The sequence below is a fragment of the Drosophila santomea genome, chromosome 3L (assembly GCF_016746245.2).
Source record: "Drosophila santomea strain STO CAGO 1482 chromosome 3L, Prin_Dsan_1.1, whole genome shotgun sequence".
Classification (NCBI taxonomy): Eukaryota; Metazoa; Arthropoda; class Insecta; order Diptera; family Drosophilidae; genus Drosophila; species Drosophila santomea.
This window is the reverse complement of record NC_053018.2, coordinates 10679698-10695343: the sequence shown is the minus strand read 5'-3', so window position 1 is coordinate 10695343 and position 15646 is coordinate 10679698. Positions and strand designations below refer to the sequence as shown.

Genomic DNA, 15646 nt, shown 5'->3' with positions numbered 1-15646 from the left:
CACAGTCAGAGAAGGCATTTGAATTTGACCAATTGCTCAATCGCTGACGCAACTCAGCGATCGAAGCGCCAATTTTGGTCTACGATGCAATGGCAAATTTGGGGCGACGCTCGTTAAAAAGCCGGGCCAACTCGGTTGCCTGGCTCATGCCGCGAATACCAATTAAACGGAAAAAAAATACACAAAAAAAATGTCCAACAAAAAACCAACTGCCAATTGAAACTGAAAATTTGCCTAGCGCGCGCCAAAACGATTGTTTTGAATTAAACTTGGTTGGGTCTCTTTGATTTCAAGTGATTTTTGGTGATTGCTCAATGGGCGTTTAAGTTGCAAGTGGGTCGATGCAGGTCACGTCTGCCGCCCAGATAAGATTTGGAAAGTATTATATATATATACGAGTATATATCGATGTCACGGCAATGTGTCACTGCCTATTTAGGTGAGATCTGATCCGGTCAGGATTTTTGGCCTAATGAAAGGTCACATCACCATAATTGCCACGGAAAGCGAATGCAGCACGTGCCAATTCAATTTACATGTCAATTGCAATTTGACGTAGCCCACCTAAGGATATTAAACTAGAGAGCCAGTCCTTGTACAAATTAGGACACTACACATACACACATAGAGATTTGCAGCCACTGCTAGTTTTCAGTTTTTGCCAACAGGAAATTACAGCGAAAGCGTGTTGAAAGTGTTCGAGGAAGTTCAGGTGCAAGGGACGGGGTTTTGCTGTGCTGTGACATGTAATATGACTGCAGGAATTGCTCGAGCTCTGAAATTGCAGCATGCGAGTGAAGCGACGCGCTACAAGATACAAATACTCGGGGCTCCCATGTGTGTGTGCAAATCAACAGAACGGAAATGTATCTCAAAATACACAAGATGCCATGTTCGCCACTCTGCATCCTTTTAATAAGACAAACTACATCATCGCATTGCAATGCAACGGAGTTGGTTGTTGGGTGGGAAAATTAATGAAAAGCGCGTCACACGTCTCGTATACTTAATGAGCACTGTAAGGCAATAAGCCCAGCTTTTTTGTCCACCATTGGGACTCAGCTAACACCTACCTACTATTACAACGATAAAATAGGAGCGTAGACTGAGGATTATATTAAAGAGCACACTTTTACAAGCTAACATTAATACCTTGGAAAATTGTTGTAGGTGGCTTAGGCCAAAAACATTGCAGCCTTTTACTTGTAACCTTTACTTGTAAAAAATGCAAAGTTTACTGAAATAAAAACTCAATTTGATATCTAGCAAAACCGACCATGAACAATAGTTTTTGGTTTTGCCCACCTTGGACCACATTTTCTAAAATTGCTACACCATTTTTCCCCATTAAACTTAGAGCTACGAAACGCACAGTAGGCCAACTTTATGAATGAAATTACAACCCCAGCAGGGCAAAGCACTGGGCAATAACTGACCAGGTTAGCAGTGGAAAACTGCCACTGCAAAACGGTAAACCTAAAACGTCAAATGCAGGTGCCTACAGCAGCAATATCCACAACAACGGCCAAACGTTTGGCAAACGGGAAACGGCAAAAACCCCCACAGAAATGCCAGGCAAAAAAACACAGAAAAAAGAAAAGAATAGATGGCCCTAGGCAAGCTTGGCTAAGCCATAAAACCGGTTGGTTGAAAAATCGGGATATATGAAAGGGAAAAACTGGAGGAACGCTTGGTCTTCTCTACCTGAGCATCTGCAAAAACCAAAAGCGAAACTTGAATTGCAGACCGGCATTTAAATGCGGTTTCTGTTACCTCGTGCAGACATGCTGTTTTTCTTCTTATTATTTTTTTGTTATATACATATATATAAGAAATACGATTTTTTTTTTGCTGCTTTCCTGGGGTGCCACTTTAGTGTGTCACTAGGCGGCTGCCCACATAGCAGTTTCCATAGTTGTTAATGGCCCAACCTGAAGTAGCTGAAGATGCATCACGATGACGATGACGATGATGATGATGATGCAGCTGGGGACTGGTTTGCCATTTAAATGGAATTTATGCTGCCTTACCCAAAGTCGAAACTCCAACTCCGGGTCTGTCATCAATTGCCTTGCAGCTTTGCCAAATGAAGCATGAGCGAGTGAATGGGAAAAGTGCCGCACACCCACACATGCACTGCGCAAAAAATAGTGCCATAAGATGGTAACTACTTTCAAAGTTATGCCAGCTTTGATTTTAAAATAAGGTAGAAATGCAAACATACTTATGAAATATTCCAAAAAGGGAATAAAAGGAAAGTCTTGTAACAACTGAACTGATTCTTATATTCAATTATTGATTCGTGTACCAATAGTTTGCAGTGTATTTTATGGTACCCCCTTTCAATCCCCTTTAAATGGTGAAGGCGATCAACTAAACCTTAATGCCAATGGAAACGTGAGAATGTCGCCGCCTCCGAAAGCTGAAGATGCACTTTCGGGTTCGCTTCTTGTTCGAAGATTTTTATCGCGAAACTACGTTGGGATTTTCCTTTTGTCGCACTTAGCTGGAGGGCCAATGAAAAATCTACGTGAAAAACTAACAAAACGTGAGCGGAAAATTAAATAATTGAAAAGCTACTGTGCGAGTGGAGAGGGAGGAAAGTGTGTGCGAAAAGTTCGATAGATAAATGCATTGTGATTACTCACTGGCTTAGCAAATGAAAACGAAATTGGCCATTGACCACTCGCTGTCTACCATCGTACATATATGTAGGTATAGGTACTAAATCAGCAGCGAGAAACCCATCGGCAGTAGCACAAAAATCAATATAAATAAATGAAGACAAATATCGAGAAGCGCAGAAAAAGTCGAAAAAGAAAATACATAAAACAAAAAGCGCAGAGATCTTCACGTTCGCTCAACTTGTCAATAAACAAGGCAAAGTGTGAGTGAAAAAACTCGCACAAATACCAAATAAATTTTAATTTAAGAGCAAATGTTTGGCTATGCAAACGTCGTGCCACCAACAGACAGAAAGACTTGAATTATGGCAGTCGAACGATGCGTTGACAAGACCAAAGGAAATAAAAAACTCAAAAATACACAGCAACGAGACGAACAAAAATCATTAAAAAAAACCAAAGAAATTAAAGACCCTGTCAATTGGCGCAACATCAAAAAAAAAACATCCAAGAGAAATTTGACTTTTATAAATATTTTTGATGTGGCTTCCTTCATGGGCTAACAGGCATCATGAAAGCGTGTCCAAAAGGGCTGCAGCCACGAATCGCATTTGAAATGATGCGAAACCCCTGCTAAATACGTGTTCGCCTTAGAATCGTCGAAGCTCAGCATGTTTGAAGTTTTCTCTTTTAATTGGATAGCGATTATCGAGTGGACGAAAATGTATTTTTCCCCCGCCTGACATCGTTTACGGAATGATGAAGTACCAATCGGTAATCGCCAATTGAACCGAAAGCGCAATCAAGCCAGAAATATCACATTACAGTGGACCGTTTACGCCCAGGTTCACATATATTCCATGAACTGCACTGGCAACACAAGCAATAAAGTTTGGAGAAATCAAGGATTTCTTCCTCAGAAAGAAATGGCTTTAATTTTATCAAAATGAAATGCACTATTATGTTCATTTTAGCTGATTACATGTAGCGCACGAATCATATTTCTGTGACCCCATCCAATTGAACCCTTAGTCATTATAAGCTCATTTATTTCCCATCAGATAAATACAACGCAATTGTAATTGATACGTATTTTTTTCTGTGTGTGGGTTCAAGTCGAGAGCTCACTTGTCTCTATTGAATTACCCCCGAAAAAGCCAGACGCAATTGAACAGCATTTTAGCCACGGATTCGGCAACAAATAAACGACTCTCATGATTGCAGCGATTGCACAGATTGCAGCGAAATCGAGACGATGTCGCTTGCTGTTACCATTGATTGATTTTCGCGCTTAAGCATTAGATGCAATCAATGTAACAATATTTGTCCTCTGTACTCGACTTACGCCCAGCCAAGTAAAGCCATAAATCAGGCAACCCCTTCATGCAATCAATGGGAAACACCTCCTTAAATGGAAACCTTAAAGGCCCTTCAGTTTTCTTTAGACAAGCCCCGAAAAAAGAAACACACAAAGCCCCAAGACGCTTATTAAATTGCCTTCCACAAACAAGGCCCAAACAAACGGGCCCAAATCAAAACAACACAAAACAAGAACACAACGGATCAGAACGGCACAGTACGTAGGCAAATAATAAACAAGCAGTCGAAGCGGAAGGAACTAACGGCTGAAAAACAAAAGCCTTCTTCCGGCCACCCACCACGCCCCTTCATACGCCACAAAACCTGTAGGTTTATGAAATATAAATGAGCTTTGTGAGCATTCAAACAGTAAGAAATCCAAAATTACACGCAATTTATGGATGTAGCAGGTGCAGGAAGTGGGCGTGGCCGGTTGCCATTAGGTTTGCTTTAAAGAGCACGCGACAAAACGGCACTGCTACACATGGCCAAATAGTACATACAGATTTAGGACAAATATTTAATGAATAACATAGAAGGCTATAAGAACGCAAAATGAAGAAGTTTATAGTAAAAGTGCATTCTTCCAAAGTCTCCAAAAATAGGTAATAAAGAGTTATGATTATGAATACATTTTGAATAACTTTTAAGGTAAGGTACTTATTACAATGACTTCTGCTAACTTCTAACCACATTTCCTCAGTTCACTTTTTCTCACTGCAATAAAAGTGCTTCAGTGGTGTGGGCGTTGTAGGGCAATTACCGTTAAGCGGATTGTAGTTTACACTCTGTGTGTTGCCGCACACACTGAACTAAGCTAGAACTAAATGCGCATTCTTAAGGTACGTTTTCGTTTTCATTTTCATTCCCATTTCCCCGACAGGCGTTATGGTTATGACCCACTGGCATTGCCTCCACCTGCCGCGCTCTGCGCATTTTCACACTTGTAAATCAATTAATTTTACAGCTTATTGTTGTTGCCCCTGTCGCTACATCGCCATCGTGGTACTGGCCACTGGCCACTGGTCACTCGGCCACTGGACAGACAACATAGCACTAGATACTCCACCACCACCTGCTGGTTGGTCATTTAGCCTAAGCGCCGGCTAAGCTCCAAATGCTCGACTGACCAAGGATTGTGAAGCCCCTGCAATGCCCAACTCAAAATCCAAGTGATTGTGTGTGTGAGTGTGTGGGAACTTTTGTTTCTCCCCTTTTGTTGCTTTTGAAAGCAAATTGTTGGCTGTAAATGCTGTTGTTGTTATGCTGTCGGTTTTGTTGGCGCTGACTGGATTTTCTGATTTGCCTGAGCGGCGACCGTTGAAATGTAATTAATACGTGGCCCACAACTTGGTCCCACACACACACACACACACACATTGGGGTCAATTGTGTGTAGAAGGGAAGCGCCTCCGCAATGCGGTTACTAAAAGCTGATTATTAGGGCTTTATAGGTAAGAAAGGGTTCAAATCCCAGGGGCAACAAAGATGGGATTTTCCGAAAATGTTAAGTATGGTCTTAAGATTTTGACGTTTATTTATTTATATCACATTTCCTTTAGCCTAAGTAGCCTTTTTATCAACTGTATTAATGGATGTCTAGCTTAATTCAGACGGGTTCTCAAAATCTTTGTGTACATACACGTTTTTATTATAATTTTTACGAAATTTTAAGTAAATGTAAGGTAAAAAGTACGCATAATTAAGTAGTTTTTCGAAACAGTTTTTAACCAACATGTCTGCAAATTCAAATTCACTGGAAGTCTCACCCAATAGTACTTTAACCTTCACGAAAACCAACGATAGACAAGAAATAATCATCAGAAATGTTGGCGAAAAGACAGTGACCTACAAGGTATTCTAATCATATCTTTGATATGAATATATGTATGTATTATTATTGATGCATATTTTAAATAAATCACCAGGTGCAAAGCACAGTGCATGGCAAGTTCAATATACGACCCCGCTGGGGAGTCCTGAACCCCAATGAGCACTCTCATGTCGTCATAACCATGTGCAAGGATGCCGAGCTCTCGAGGAAGGGACGCGACAAGATAGTGGTCGTTTGCATGGTTTCGCCCATCAATGCTGTGGACTTTGACATGACCACCTCCTTCTGGCGCCACAATATCTGCTACGATCCAAATATCGAGAAGCACCACCTCACCTGCCATCAAATTAATGGGCAGGGTGTAGGCGATGGTGAGGGTGAGGGCGTGGGCATGGACGTGGGCGTGGGCAATGGAGGCGATAAGGATGCGGAGCCGGACGATCTAAGGTTTCGCCGGGGTTTATTCCCATCATTTTGCAGTATTCGCATTCCGAGCAAGTACTGGCGATAGTTTTCAACACGGGGGAGACAGTGTGCTTCCTTTACCTTTAGAACCCTTCAGTCCAGACTGGAGTGTCAATTATCCCGCCCCAGCATTTTGCCCTAATGGCTGCAATGACTAAGTAATTGGTTAGCAGCCCTACCTTGTCTTTCCATTGCGCCTCTATGGGCCAACATTGTTGATGATGAGCCTTCATTAAAAACTAAGAGCGTGTCTATCTCTCTGTGAGTTTGTGTGTTTTTCTCTCTGTGTGTTGGCTGCATCAAGTGGCTCGAAGGATGCTCATGCATCCAGGCAACATCGAGTGCGTTTACCGCACCACCCCCCCTGATAAAACTGGCTGATAAAAAGGCGTAAATTGCTGGCATTTTAGGCGTGCGCCTCTGGCTCTTCCTTCACTGGCAATTAGGCAAACGTTAACGAAGGCTCTTGAACTTTGGATGCTCCCATCGATTGACATTCTGCCGGGTTCACCAGGTTGCCCGGCAATTAACTCGCAGCGTTAAATGAAAGCGTGAAATGGCAGGGGAAACCATAAAAAAAGCAATGCTAAACAGGTTAAGTCGATTGTTTAACCAAATAAAATCGCCTTTAAACGTATATTGTACATTTTTGCATTTAAATGTTAGGCTTCTTAGCCAAAGCATTGCTTAAAAATTAAAGTTGCATAAATCTGGCCAGCTGTGTGTATCTTGCACAAGGTTTATGGGCTGATAGAGGGCTTTTCAAAGGAAATGAGAGCCAACGAGATAAAGACATTTTGGTAATTCTTCGCAAAAGGCCAACAGCATAAAAGGCACTCAGCCAGTAAATTAGGTTCATGTCTCAACTATAGTTTTGACCCAAGTCCAAGGGGGCCAAAACAAACATTTCGATGCCGTTGCCAATGATCATGATCATGATGATGATGTGGACTTGCGGGGGCGTTGCCAAAAACTGTGCACTTGTTCTGCTCGAGCTGTGTTGTTGTAGGGTTTTTGGGGTGGCCAACAGCCCTGAACAATGGAGTAAATCATAGCCATGAAATATGTGCCAAGCGAGGAGACGAGTAGGCGACCACTACACCTGGCCAACTGGCAGACTGGTTGGCTAGCTGGCTGGCTGGTAATAATAATGAAAATACAAAATAGCCCAGCTGTGGAAAGGGCAAATATTCATCGCTGGCTGATGCCTTCACCTCCTTGTGCAATTGCAGTTTGTTTGCCCGAATTTACGAGCTGGTACAAAAAGCAAACGTGACCGGTAGGGAAACATACAAATATTTTCCTTTTGGCTAAATAAAACACAAAGGAAACACACAGCACGCAAAAAATAAATATAAAAATGTAATAAAATTGCAGCTCATGCGAGCGATAAAAACCTAACTTCCCCGCACTCACTGCTCGCACTGGGAAATCTCAGTCGTAAACTATACAATGACTTGGCACTGCTTAACCCTTTGGTGACCTGACCCTCTGGCGCAACGACCACCCACACACCCCCCCCCCCTTTTTTTTCCCCCACCTCTATTCTGCATGATTTAATGCGTAATTTTCAGGAGTTTGCAAAATTTTTCGGATAATTTATCATTTTTAGATGGGTAGCTGGAGCGAGAGAAAAAACGAACTTTGAGCTGGGATTCTCCATTACTCCATTTTTTTTTTTGTTGGCCACAACGACACCTGCCTGTGGCAGTGCCTCCATTACAAATGGCTTCGAATGCGGAGTGCCAGGAAGCAAAAATTTGTGACCACAGTCTCATTGACATTCGAGATTTAGTGGTGAGTGGGCCGAACGGACATGGACCATCGAGCGGCGCAGCCTTAATTAAAATTTTCCCATTGAAATGTGGCCAGAGAATAATAAGCTGGCGGTGTACAAGCTCTGTTGATAAATGTCCTGGGGATTTTACAGCAGTTTCACAGGTCCTTTGCGCAGGCAGACCAAATTTAATGGAAATTGTTTTTAGTCAAAGTGTAGGAGCTGCAAATTTATTTGCGTTGAAAACAGCTCCAGAGTGGGAAGTAAATTTGGTGAAAATTATACGAAACTTTTTGGATTAGAACTACGAAGAAGTTTTTTACTGACACAAAAAAAACCAAAGTCCTATTGAACTTTTGTTATTATAAAAAGTGCACTTTAGTCAGAGATTTAGTTTACGGTCTAACTAAATAAATGGAGCATAAAGTTTTCGGCAAAGCTTTACAGCATATTCATCAAATATAAGTAATATAATTCCCCTTAAGCAAGTGTAGTTTTGATCCCTGTTGTGCACATATAACTAAAAGTTACGTTTAGAACTTTTTACTCAGTTAATTACCCCAAAGCTCTTACTTATTTTATAGTACACAATTTGAAACAACTGATTTGCCTGGTAGCTTTTAGATAGAATATTCGAGTCTTGTAAAAATGTTTTTCCTAATTAAAAATAATCCAACTTTCACAATGATGCTATCTGATTGGAATTCAATAGGCCTAAGGGTTTGTGGTCCATTATTTCTCCCCACTGGAAACTCTCAGCTCGAAAGCAATTAAAAATTTAATGCATATCCTGGCCTTTGAATTAAGTTTTCCCATCCCAACTGAACCGAATTCTTGGTTTTCAACTTGTGCCTTGTGGCTTTTCCACATTCTCATCCAAATATTATGTATGCAATGGCAAATATTTTGGGCATTTTTGATACAAGAGCCCTTCCAAAATATGCAATTGAGAAGGGCAGACTTTGAGAAGGGTCAAGATGCAGTTGATTTTAATTACCCAACAGTCATTTGCATACGGGAAATACTTGGGCTTCTGATTGCTTCTGATCCTTATGAGGCTACAGTAATGTTCGCTCGAAACTGATGGGTGATTTTAACCAATTCAGGAACGATTTACGAAATGCACTGAACAAAATTTATAGTTTAGAATATATTCTAAACCAATTCAGGTGTATCGTTGCCACTTTTACAGCTTTTCTTTCAACTTTTCTTTTTCAACAACTCATAAATCAAGATGAGCAATTATAATTCGCGTTATCAGTTTACCTCGTACACAGACACCAATTAGTGGCAGCTAGCTAGCTTCACTGCACTGGAATTTGATTGATTCGCAGGTGTAGCGCAGCATAGTACAGTCTACCCTCGACATCTTGTAATTTGTCGTCTCATCTGGCAGTGTTTCTTCTGCTCGCAGGTTTTTCATTCCATTTACCCCCTCCCTCCTCTGTCCATTACTCACAGACACACACACACACACTTTGAAATGCAACACATGGCGATTGCAGAGATTTTCCCTTTTGCCGCTGTTTTTCTTCTAGATTTTCTGCTGCCACCGTTTTCTTTTACGTTTCTTTGGCACTCCGAGTTCCTCCACTTTGCTACAATATCCTTTCTGCTGCTGTCTATTTTTATCCCCCAGCACCGCACCGAGTTTCCCTTGAGTTCTCTGGGGTTCGTTCGCATTATCACCCAAAAGAGCTGGGGTGCTCCGAGTGCCGAGCACCGAGAGAGCTGTGGATTTGTCGTAATTGTGGAGTGGAGTGTACTCGTCCATCGCAGCACAGCGTCTACCTCTTTAATAAAGTTTCCTCAGCCTCTTTGGCAGCCCCTATTCCCGATTTTGAGTCTGTTTATTTCTCTTTTTCCGCCTGTTTCTGCTGCTGTTGAAGCAGACAACCCCATGCTGCGTTTTTGACTGTCTGCGTTACACTGTAAAAAAAGGACATTCATAGCTGGGCATTCCAAATGTGTAATACTAAACAATTTACTTGAGTTAGTAATATCATTGAAGTGCAGCTAAATAGCTTTTAATTTTGATCTAGGGCATAGTTAGAATTAGTATCTTTGAGTTTTATTATATTTTCTTAAATCTGTTACTGCAAACTCTGTGATTCTGTGTAATTTTCCTAGTGATTTCCTACTTACTTGGAAAGTAATGCCAGTGTATATATGTATATGTATCAACCCCACAACCTAATGGTTAAACAGAAGCAGAAACAACAGCCTATTCCAGATCCCTTGGCCATCCAAAGTCGGAGGCCACAGGCATCTAAAATTAGACTCCAGACGATGTCGATATGGCAGCAGTTTGCTCATTAAGCGACCAATGGCAATGGCAATCGTACCGCATGTACAGCATTTTAATTCGTAGTATTAAGGCGCAGTAAGTGAGTATGGCTCGACTTTCCTCCCCGAACTTGCGCACCCTTCATCCAGAAATTTCCGCAGAAAAAAGTCTAAGCAACCAATAGAAAGTTAGAGTAGTAAAGTACTAAATTACGGTTATTAAAAATCGCTTAAAGCAGAACAGTAAAAGATTCACCGATAACACTTATATAGTCCTAGTACTCAGTTCAAGGATTTCCCAACAATTCTTTGAGCGAAACATACCTGAAAGAAATAGAGAAAAAATGCATATTAATTATAATAAACACGAATATTTGTTTAAAAATATTATTAAATCTTTCCAGCAGACTTATTTCATTTAGCCCGCGGTTTGGTAGCTTTGACATATCCATTATTAGGTTGCGATTTCAAATGGCCATATTTGTTTAATATTTTGATAACATAACTAGTTTTAGATATACGCATGATCCGCTTTGGTCTGGCCAAATTACTATGGATTAACGTGAACAAATGTTGTCCATAAAATAAATATTTTGAAAATAAAGACACGCCTGAAGCCAGAATGAAATAAAATAATGCACCCCTAGAATATTCGCATAAATCCGCTTATTTTCACATGAATTGAGTTCAAAAAGTCAAAAGCAAATATAAAATTCACCCCGAACACATCTGCACTTTAGCGCAGATTTGTTACGTGACAAAAATGTAAATGGAACCAAAAATAAGTGAAAAAAAACAAAAGCCGAATGAATAAATTATATATAAACACATCGAAATATATGTATGTTCACACACATTTATGTGGACTTTTCAATTTAAATGTGCGTAAATTGTCTGGAATTCCCGTGCCAAAAACAGATACCCGCGAATCTGCAGTCTATAAACCAGAAATACATAAAACGTATTTCCAAACGTGTAAACAAATGCGGGGCTACAGAAAATGTTTCAATTACAAAATACGAAAAGCAAAAAAAATTGAAAAACGAAAATCCGAGAGAACAACCTTTCCGCCAACGACACTCTTTGCATCTGTATCCCATTTTTGTTTAATTTCTCACTCATCTCGCAGCAAAATGAGAGGTTCTGAGCACTCGGCGGGTCTGGGCATTTAATCAGTTTAAATTGACACTGGGGGTCAAATTCATTAAGATAGAATTCCTTTTTGTTTTTGTTCGGCTGCTGGGCGTTGGCTCCATGCGACAACGAAACGACAAACGTCAACGTAGACGACGCTGGAATTTTTAACATCATAAATTTTAAAAAAAAAACAAAAAATAGTTCCTAGAGGCATTTTCCATTAGCATTTCATTGCCCGCGGCACGTACGCAACACTTACACCCAGGCCAATGTAATGATTGCTTTTCCGGAAATCGCCCAAGGCGACCAAAACTGTGTAGAACTTGTAAAAATCGTAAGAATTAAATTCAAGGCGAAAAGCGTATAGATAATGTTATAAATAGCTGGCAAATAACAGCGGAGTTGGGGGGGGGGCAGTATAGCGCCTTCTGCAGGATATGCGTGACTGGCATTGAAATTAAACAAAATATTTCAGCGCTCAGTGTCAAACGAGGCGAGAGACACAGTTTGTAATGGCTGGAGTTGGTGGAGGTGCTTTTGCGTGGATACTGTCGACGTGGCAACCTATCAGGAGGATTCTATTCGAGCGAAAAAAAATACAAATACATAAATAAACGTAATGGCTTTTTACAAGAAAAGCAGCAACAATAAATCATACTCGGATGAGATTAGGGCCTTAGAAATACCCTAACTTCTAAGAAGAAAATCGTCGTCAGTTCAAAAGTGTTTCCAGTATTTTTAGTAAAATATTTATAAAAATTGAAGCAGATATAAGACCCCTCCCTACCCCTCCCTTTACCAATTGAAATAAGCACCTTAGTTTAAGAGCAATAAAATAATACTAATAAGGACTCTATACCAGAGCCTGTAACATCCTATGCTTGTATCCATTCCAGGATATTATTAACAAGCCTATTTCCATTAGCAGTGGCTACCAATTTATTTACAGCCTTAGCCGTCTTAGAGGGGCGTGGCCATGACAAGCTAGGCATTACGTTGATTTTCAGAGGGAGCTTTAACTTAACAAAGATCTATGGAACAAATAAGTTTCTGCTTATGTGTGCGTGTTTTTCTTGTACGTGCGTGGGCGTTGATTAAGTGCCACTGTGTGTACACATGCCAACAAATGTGGAAATATCAAGGTGGTAGGACTTGCCCCTACCACATCAAAATGCACTCTCCACCGGTATATATTTCAATGGACTTGTCATAATTGCATTAAAAATTCCTAAAAAGCCAGGACCCGCAGCGTTGAGAACGACGAACATATTGCCAAGGCAGGCGATCAAATTTGAATTGCCCAAATTGCCCTTTATTAGTTTTTTCACACACACTAAACAGGGCGAAATGAATGCCAGCAGAAAACAATAACGACGGCGATAACCCTTAGAGGTAGAATAAATGTTTTCCACGGTTGTAAATAAGCGGCAATAACAAGAACAACAACCAGGAGCACAAAACAATAGCAACAACAAATTGGCTTGCGTGTTTGAGCCGCATTAAAAGGAACTTTTTGGGGCCAGGAGCAAAAGTGATGGCAAGAAACGTGGCCACTTTTAGTTTTTATATTCGCTACATTTCTTTGTTGCGAACACAAGAGCAAAAACTAAAGGAAATACAGTGTAGAAAGAAGGGAACATTTCTGAATACTCTTTAACATATTTTACAAAGTAGTATTGTTTAACTTGCTCATATTTCGTAGTTCACATTTCTTAAGTTTTTTAATGTGAATTTTTGTTCTTAAAAAGTTATTTTGCTATTTACAGCACTCATTTTTAGTCATAAATTATGGCTTTTAATTATTATTTTTAGCATGAGTAGAAGTACATAAAATGTGTGCACAAAGCAATAGCACTTGATCCTATGTAACGATTGTAAATTTTAAATGATGTGTCATAAATTTAAAAAGCACTTTCAAAAACACATAAACATATACTTATTAACCATTAAAAGTCAGACAATGTATTCATTCTTTGTAAATATTGTTAGATTGTATTCTATATTTGCAAATTAGTGCAAAAACTACAGTACTGGATTTTGGTTAGTATATGAAAAGGAAACAGAGAGGAAGGCAAAATTAGTTATACTCCAATTCTTAGCTGGTTCAATTTCTTATTTTGTTTCAGTACACTACCAACTTCCCTATCCCTCTCTTTACCACACTACCCGCACAATATTAGCCTCATTATTATTTCGCTTTCGTTTCATACACACATATACACGCAATTAAGTGGCCATGGCCTAGGTGGATTGGATACTCGCATCCTGCTGCCAAAAGGGAGGCCTCATCAAATCGTTATTGATTGTTTGTGGAGGAGCTGAGCTGAGCTGCTGCTGCTGTTGCTGTTGCTGATGGTGGTTTCGGTGGCTATGATGGCTATGGTGGTATGTGTATGGTGATATGGTGATATGGTGGTGCTCCAGTACTGCTGATGCCCGAAGAGACTGGGAAATTAAGTGCCCTGTTTTTCGGGCTATCATTAAAGCCCGTATCCTGCGGGCGCGCCTCATAAATATCGCCAAAGCATATTGATGGCTATCTGGCACGCAACCAGGCTCAAATCGCACCAACGACCCCAAGGCAAGTAACTTACAATCTGATCTGGTTGTTGTTGTTATTATTTTGTTTCTGTTTTTTGTGCCCTGCTCAAGATAATTTGATAAGTGATTGTCTGCCCCGAAGGATGTGGGATACTGTATATCCTTCAGCTGAGATTGAAAATGGAAATTTCTACAGAATTTTCACAGTTATTAAAAACAGCAAACACATATTTCCCAGAAAAATTAGAAAAGTGAAGGACCCAGCCAAGCTCTTTTAACAATATAAAAATTCCTGAAGTATACACTGGAAAATTAATGTATTAGGAGTTATAATAGTTTTTTAGTTTGGAAATATCTTTCAGTTTTATAATAACAGATGCGCTTCTCTAGCTTTTAGTATTCAATAAATAAAATTTCTACAAATGTGCAAAAACTAGAAAATATAGACAAAATAAATTCTATAATCTACTATTTGTTTTATGTACAATTGCGTAGTTATTTGCGTTGACCATCCAAAAACCCATCTCAGCACATTTGACAATCGGTTGTTGAGTGGCAAGAGGTTCGATGTCATTTGCATGCAGAGAAGCACGAAAACAAATGTCAAAATCATAGATTCCACTGAGTTGGGGGGAAAGATTGGGCTGGTGCTGAGTTTAAATGGTCAGAAGGCGGGATTTTCAAGTGAGGCGGGCACATGTGTGCTTATGTGTTTTGTGTGTATGTGTGTGATGGCATTGCCGTTTGTGCTTATTGAATACGCAAAACATGAACAGCACAATAAAGCACTAAGACAGCTAGGCAGCAACTACAAATGCAAACAGATAGCACGTAGAACAACAGCTGCAGCAAAAATATCGAAGACAAAGCCAGCCCCAAAAACAGACTCACCATCACCATCACCATCACAATCACAATCGCAATCACAATCGATGGGAATCACAGACAAAAGCGTGCATAATTAACATGCAAAACATACAACGATTATTTGAATTTATGGGCCAGAGATAATAGAGAGAGAGTGAGGGGGGTATAAATCGGTAGGACATCTGTGTAATGGTAAAGCCAATTTGAGACCCAACTCGAATGACTTGGTCAAGCTGATTTAAGCGTTCGGTATTGATCAAAAATGGAAAATGCTAAAATTGATTTCAGCTCTTGCGGAGCTACAAACTATGGAATGTTCTGCAAGAGCGATTTCTAATTATAGTTTTGAGGCAGTTTTGCTTTTGAATTCGTAAATACTTTTCAAATAGTCACCCTTTTTCAAACTTTATCCCATATTCCCATATTAAAATCTAATAAAAGCTTAAGCAACACATTTTTTTAAATACCCCTGTCAAAACCGTACTATTATTGTAACCATAACTGAAAGCATGCATTTTGCAAAGCACAAAAAGGGTTTTATATTTCGCTGAATGAAAACCCTTGAAAAATTACGATACTTGGTACATGGCAAGTGTGTACTACGTAGTATGTACACATAAAAGCGCCGAAAAACAAAACCTGCCACCTCTGAAAGGCGAAAGTGCAAGCGTCGAATGAGGTGCATTGTGGCATAGTGGCATTGTGGTTAAGAGGTGAAAGGGGAATGGGGAACTGGTAGGGGGCATAGAAGCAAGC

General features: G+C 40.1%; 2 protein-coding genes across 25 annotated transcripts in view; one reads left to right on the top strand and one right to left on the bottom strand.

Moving 5' to 3' along the window:
* The window catches only part of LOC120450020 (RNA binding protein fox-1 homolog 1), a 115281-nt gene that overhangs the window by 29793 nt on the left and 69842 nt on the right, over positions 1 to 15646 (bottom strand). The window lies entirely within an intron of this gene.
* On the top strand, positions 5590 to 6547 carry LOC120450025. The gene is made up of 2 exons (XM_039632767.2): positions 5590 to 5838; positions 5912 to 6547. Exons 1-2 carry the CDS (start codon positions 5719 to 5721, stop codon positions 6326 to 6328), a joined length of 537 nt encoding a protein of 178 aa, XP_039488701.1. The 5' UTR covers positions 5590 to 5718; the 3' UTR covers positions 6329 to 6547.

What these genes read in the sequence shown, in the direction of transcription:
- LOC120450025 (XM_039632767.2), top strand. Translation starts at nt 5,719, where the DNA reads ATGTCTGCAAATTCAAATTCACTGGAAGTCTCACCCAATAGTACTTTA. An exon ending in AAAAGACAGTGACCTACAAG is followed by an intron (nt 5,839 to 5,911) that starts GTATTCTAATCA and finishes ATAAATCACCAG; the next exon opens with GTGCAAAGCACAGTGCATGG.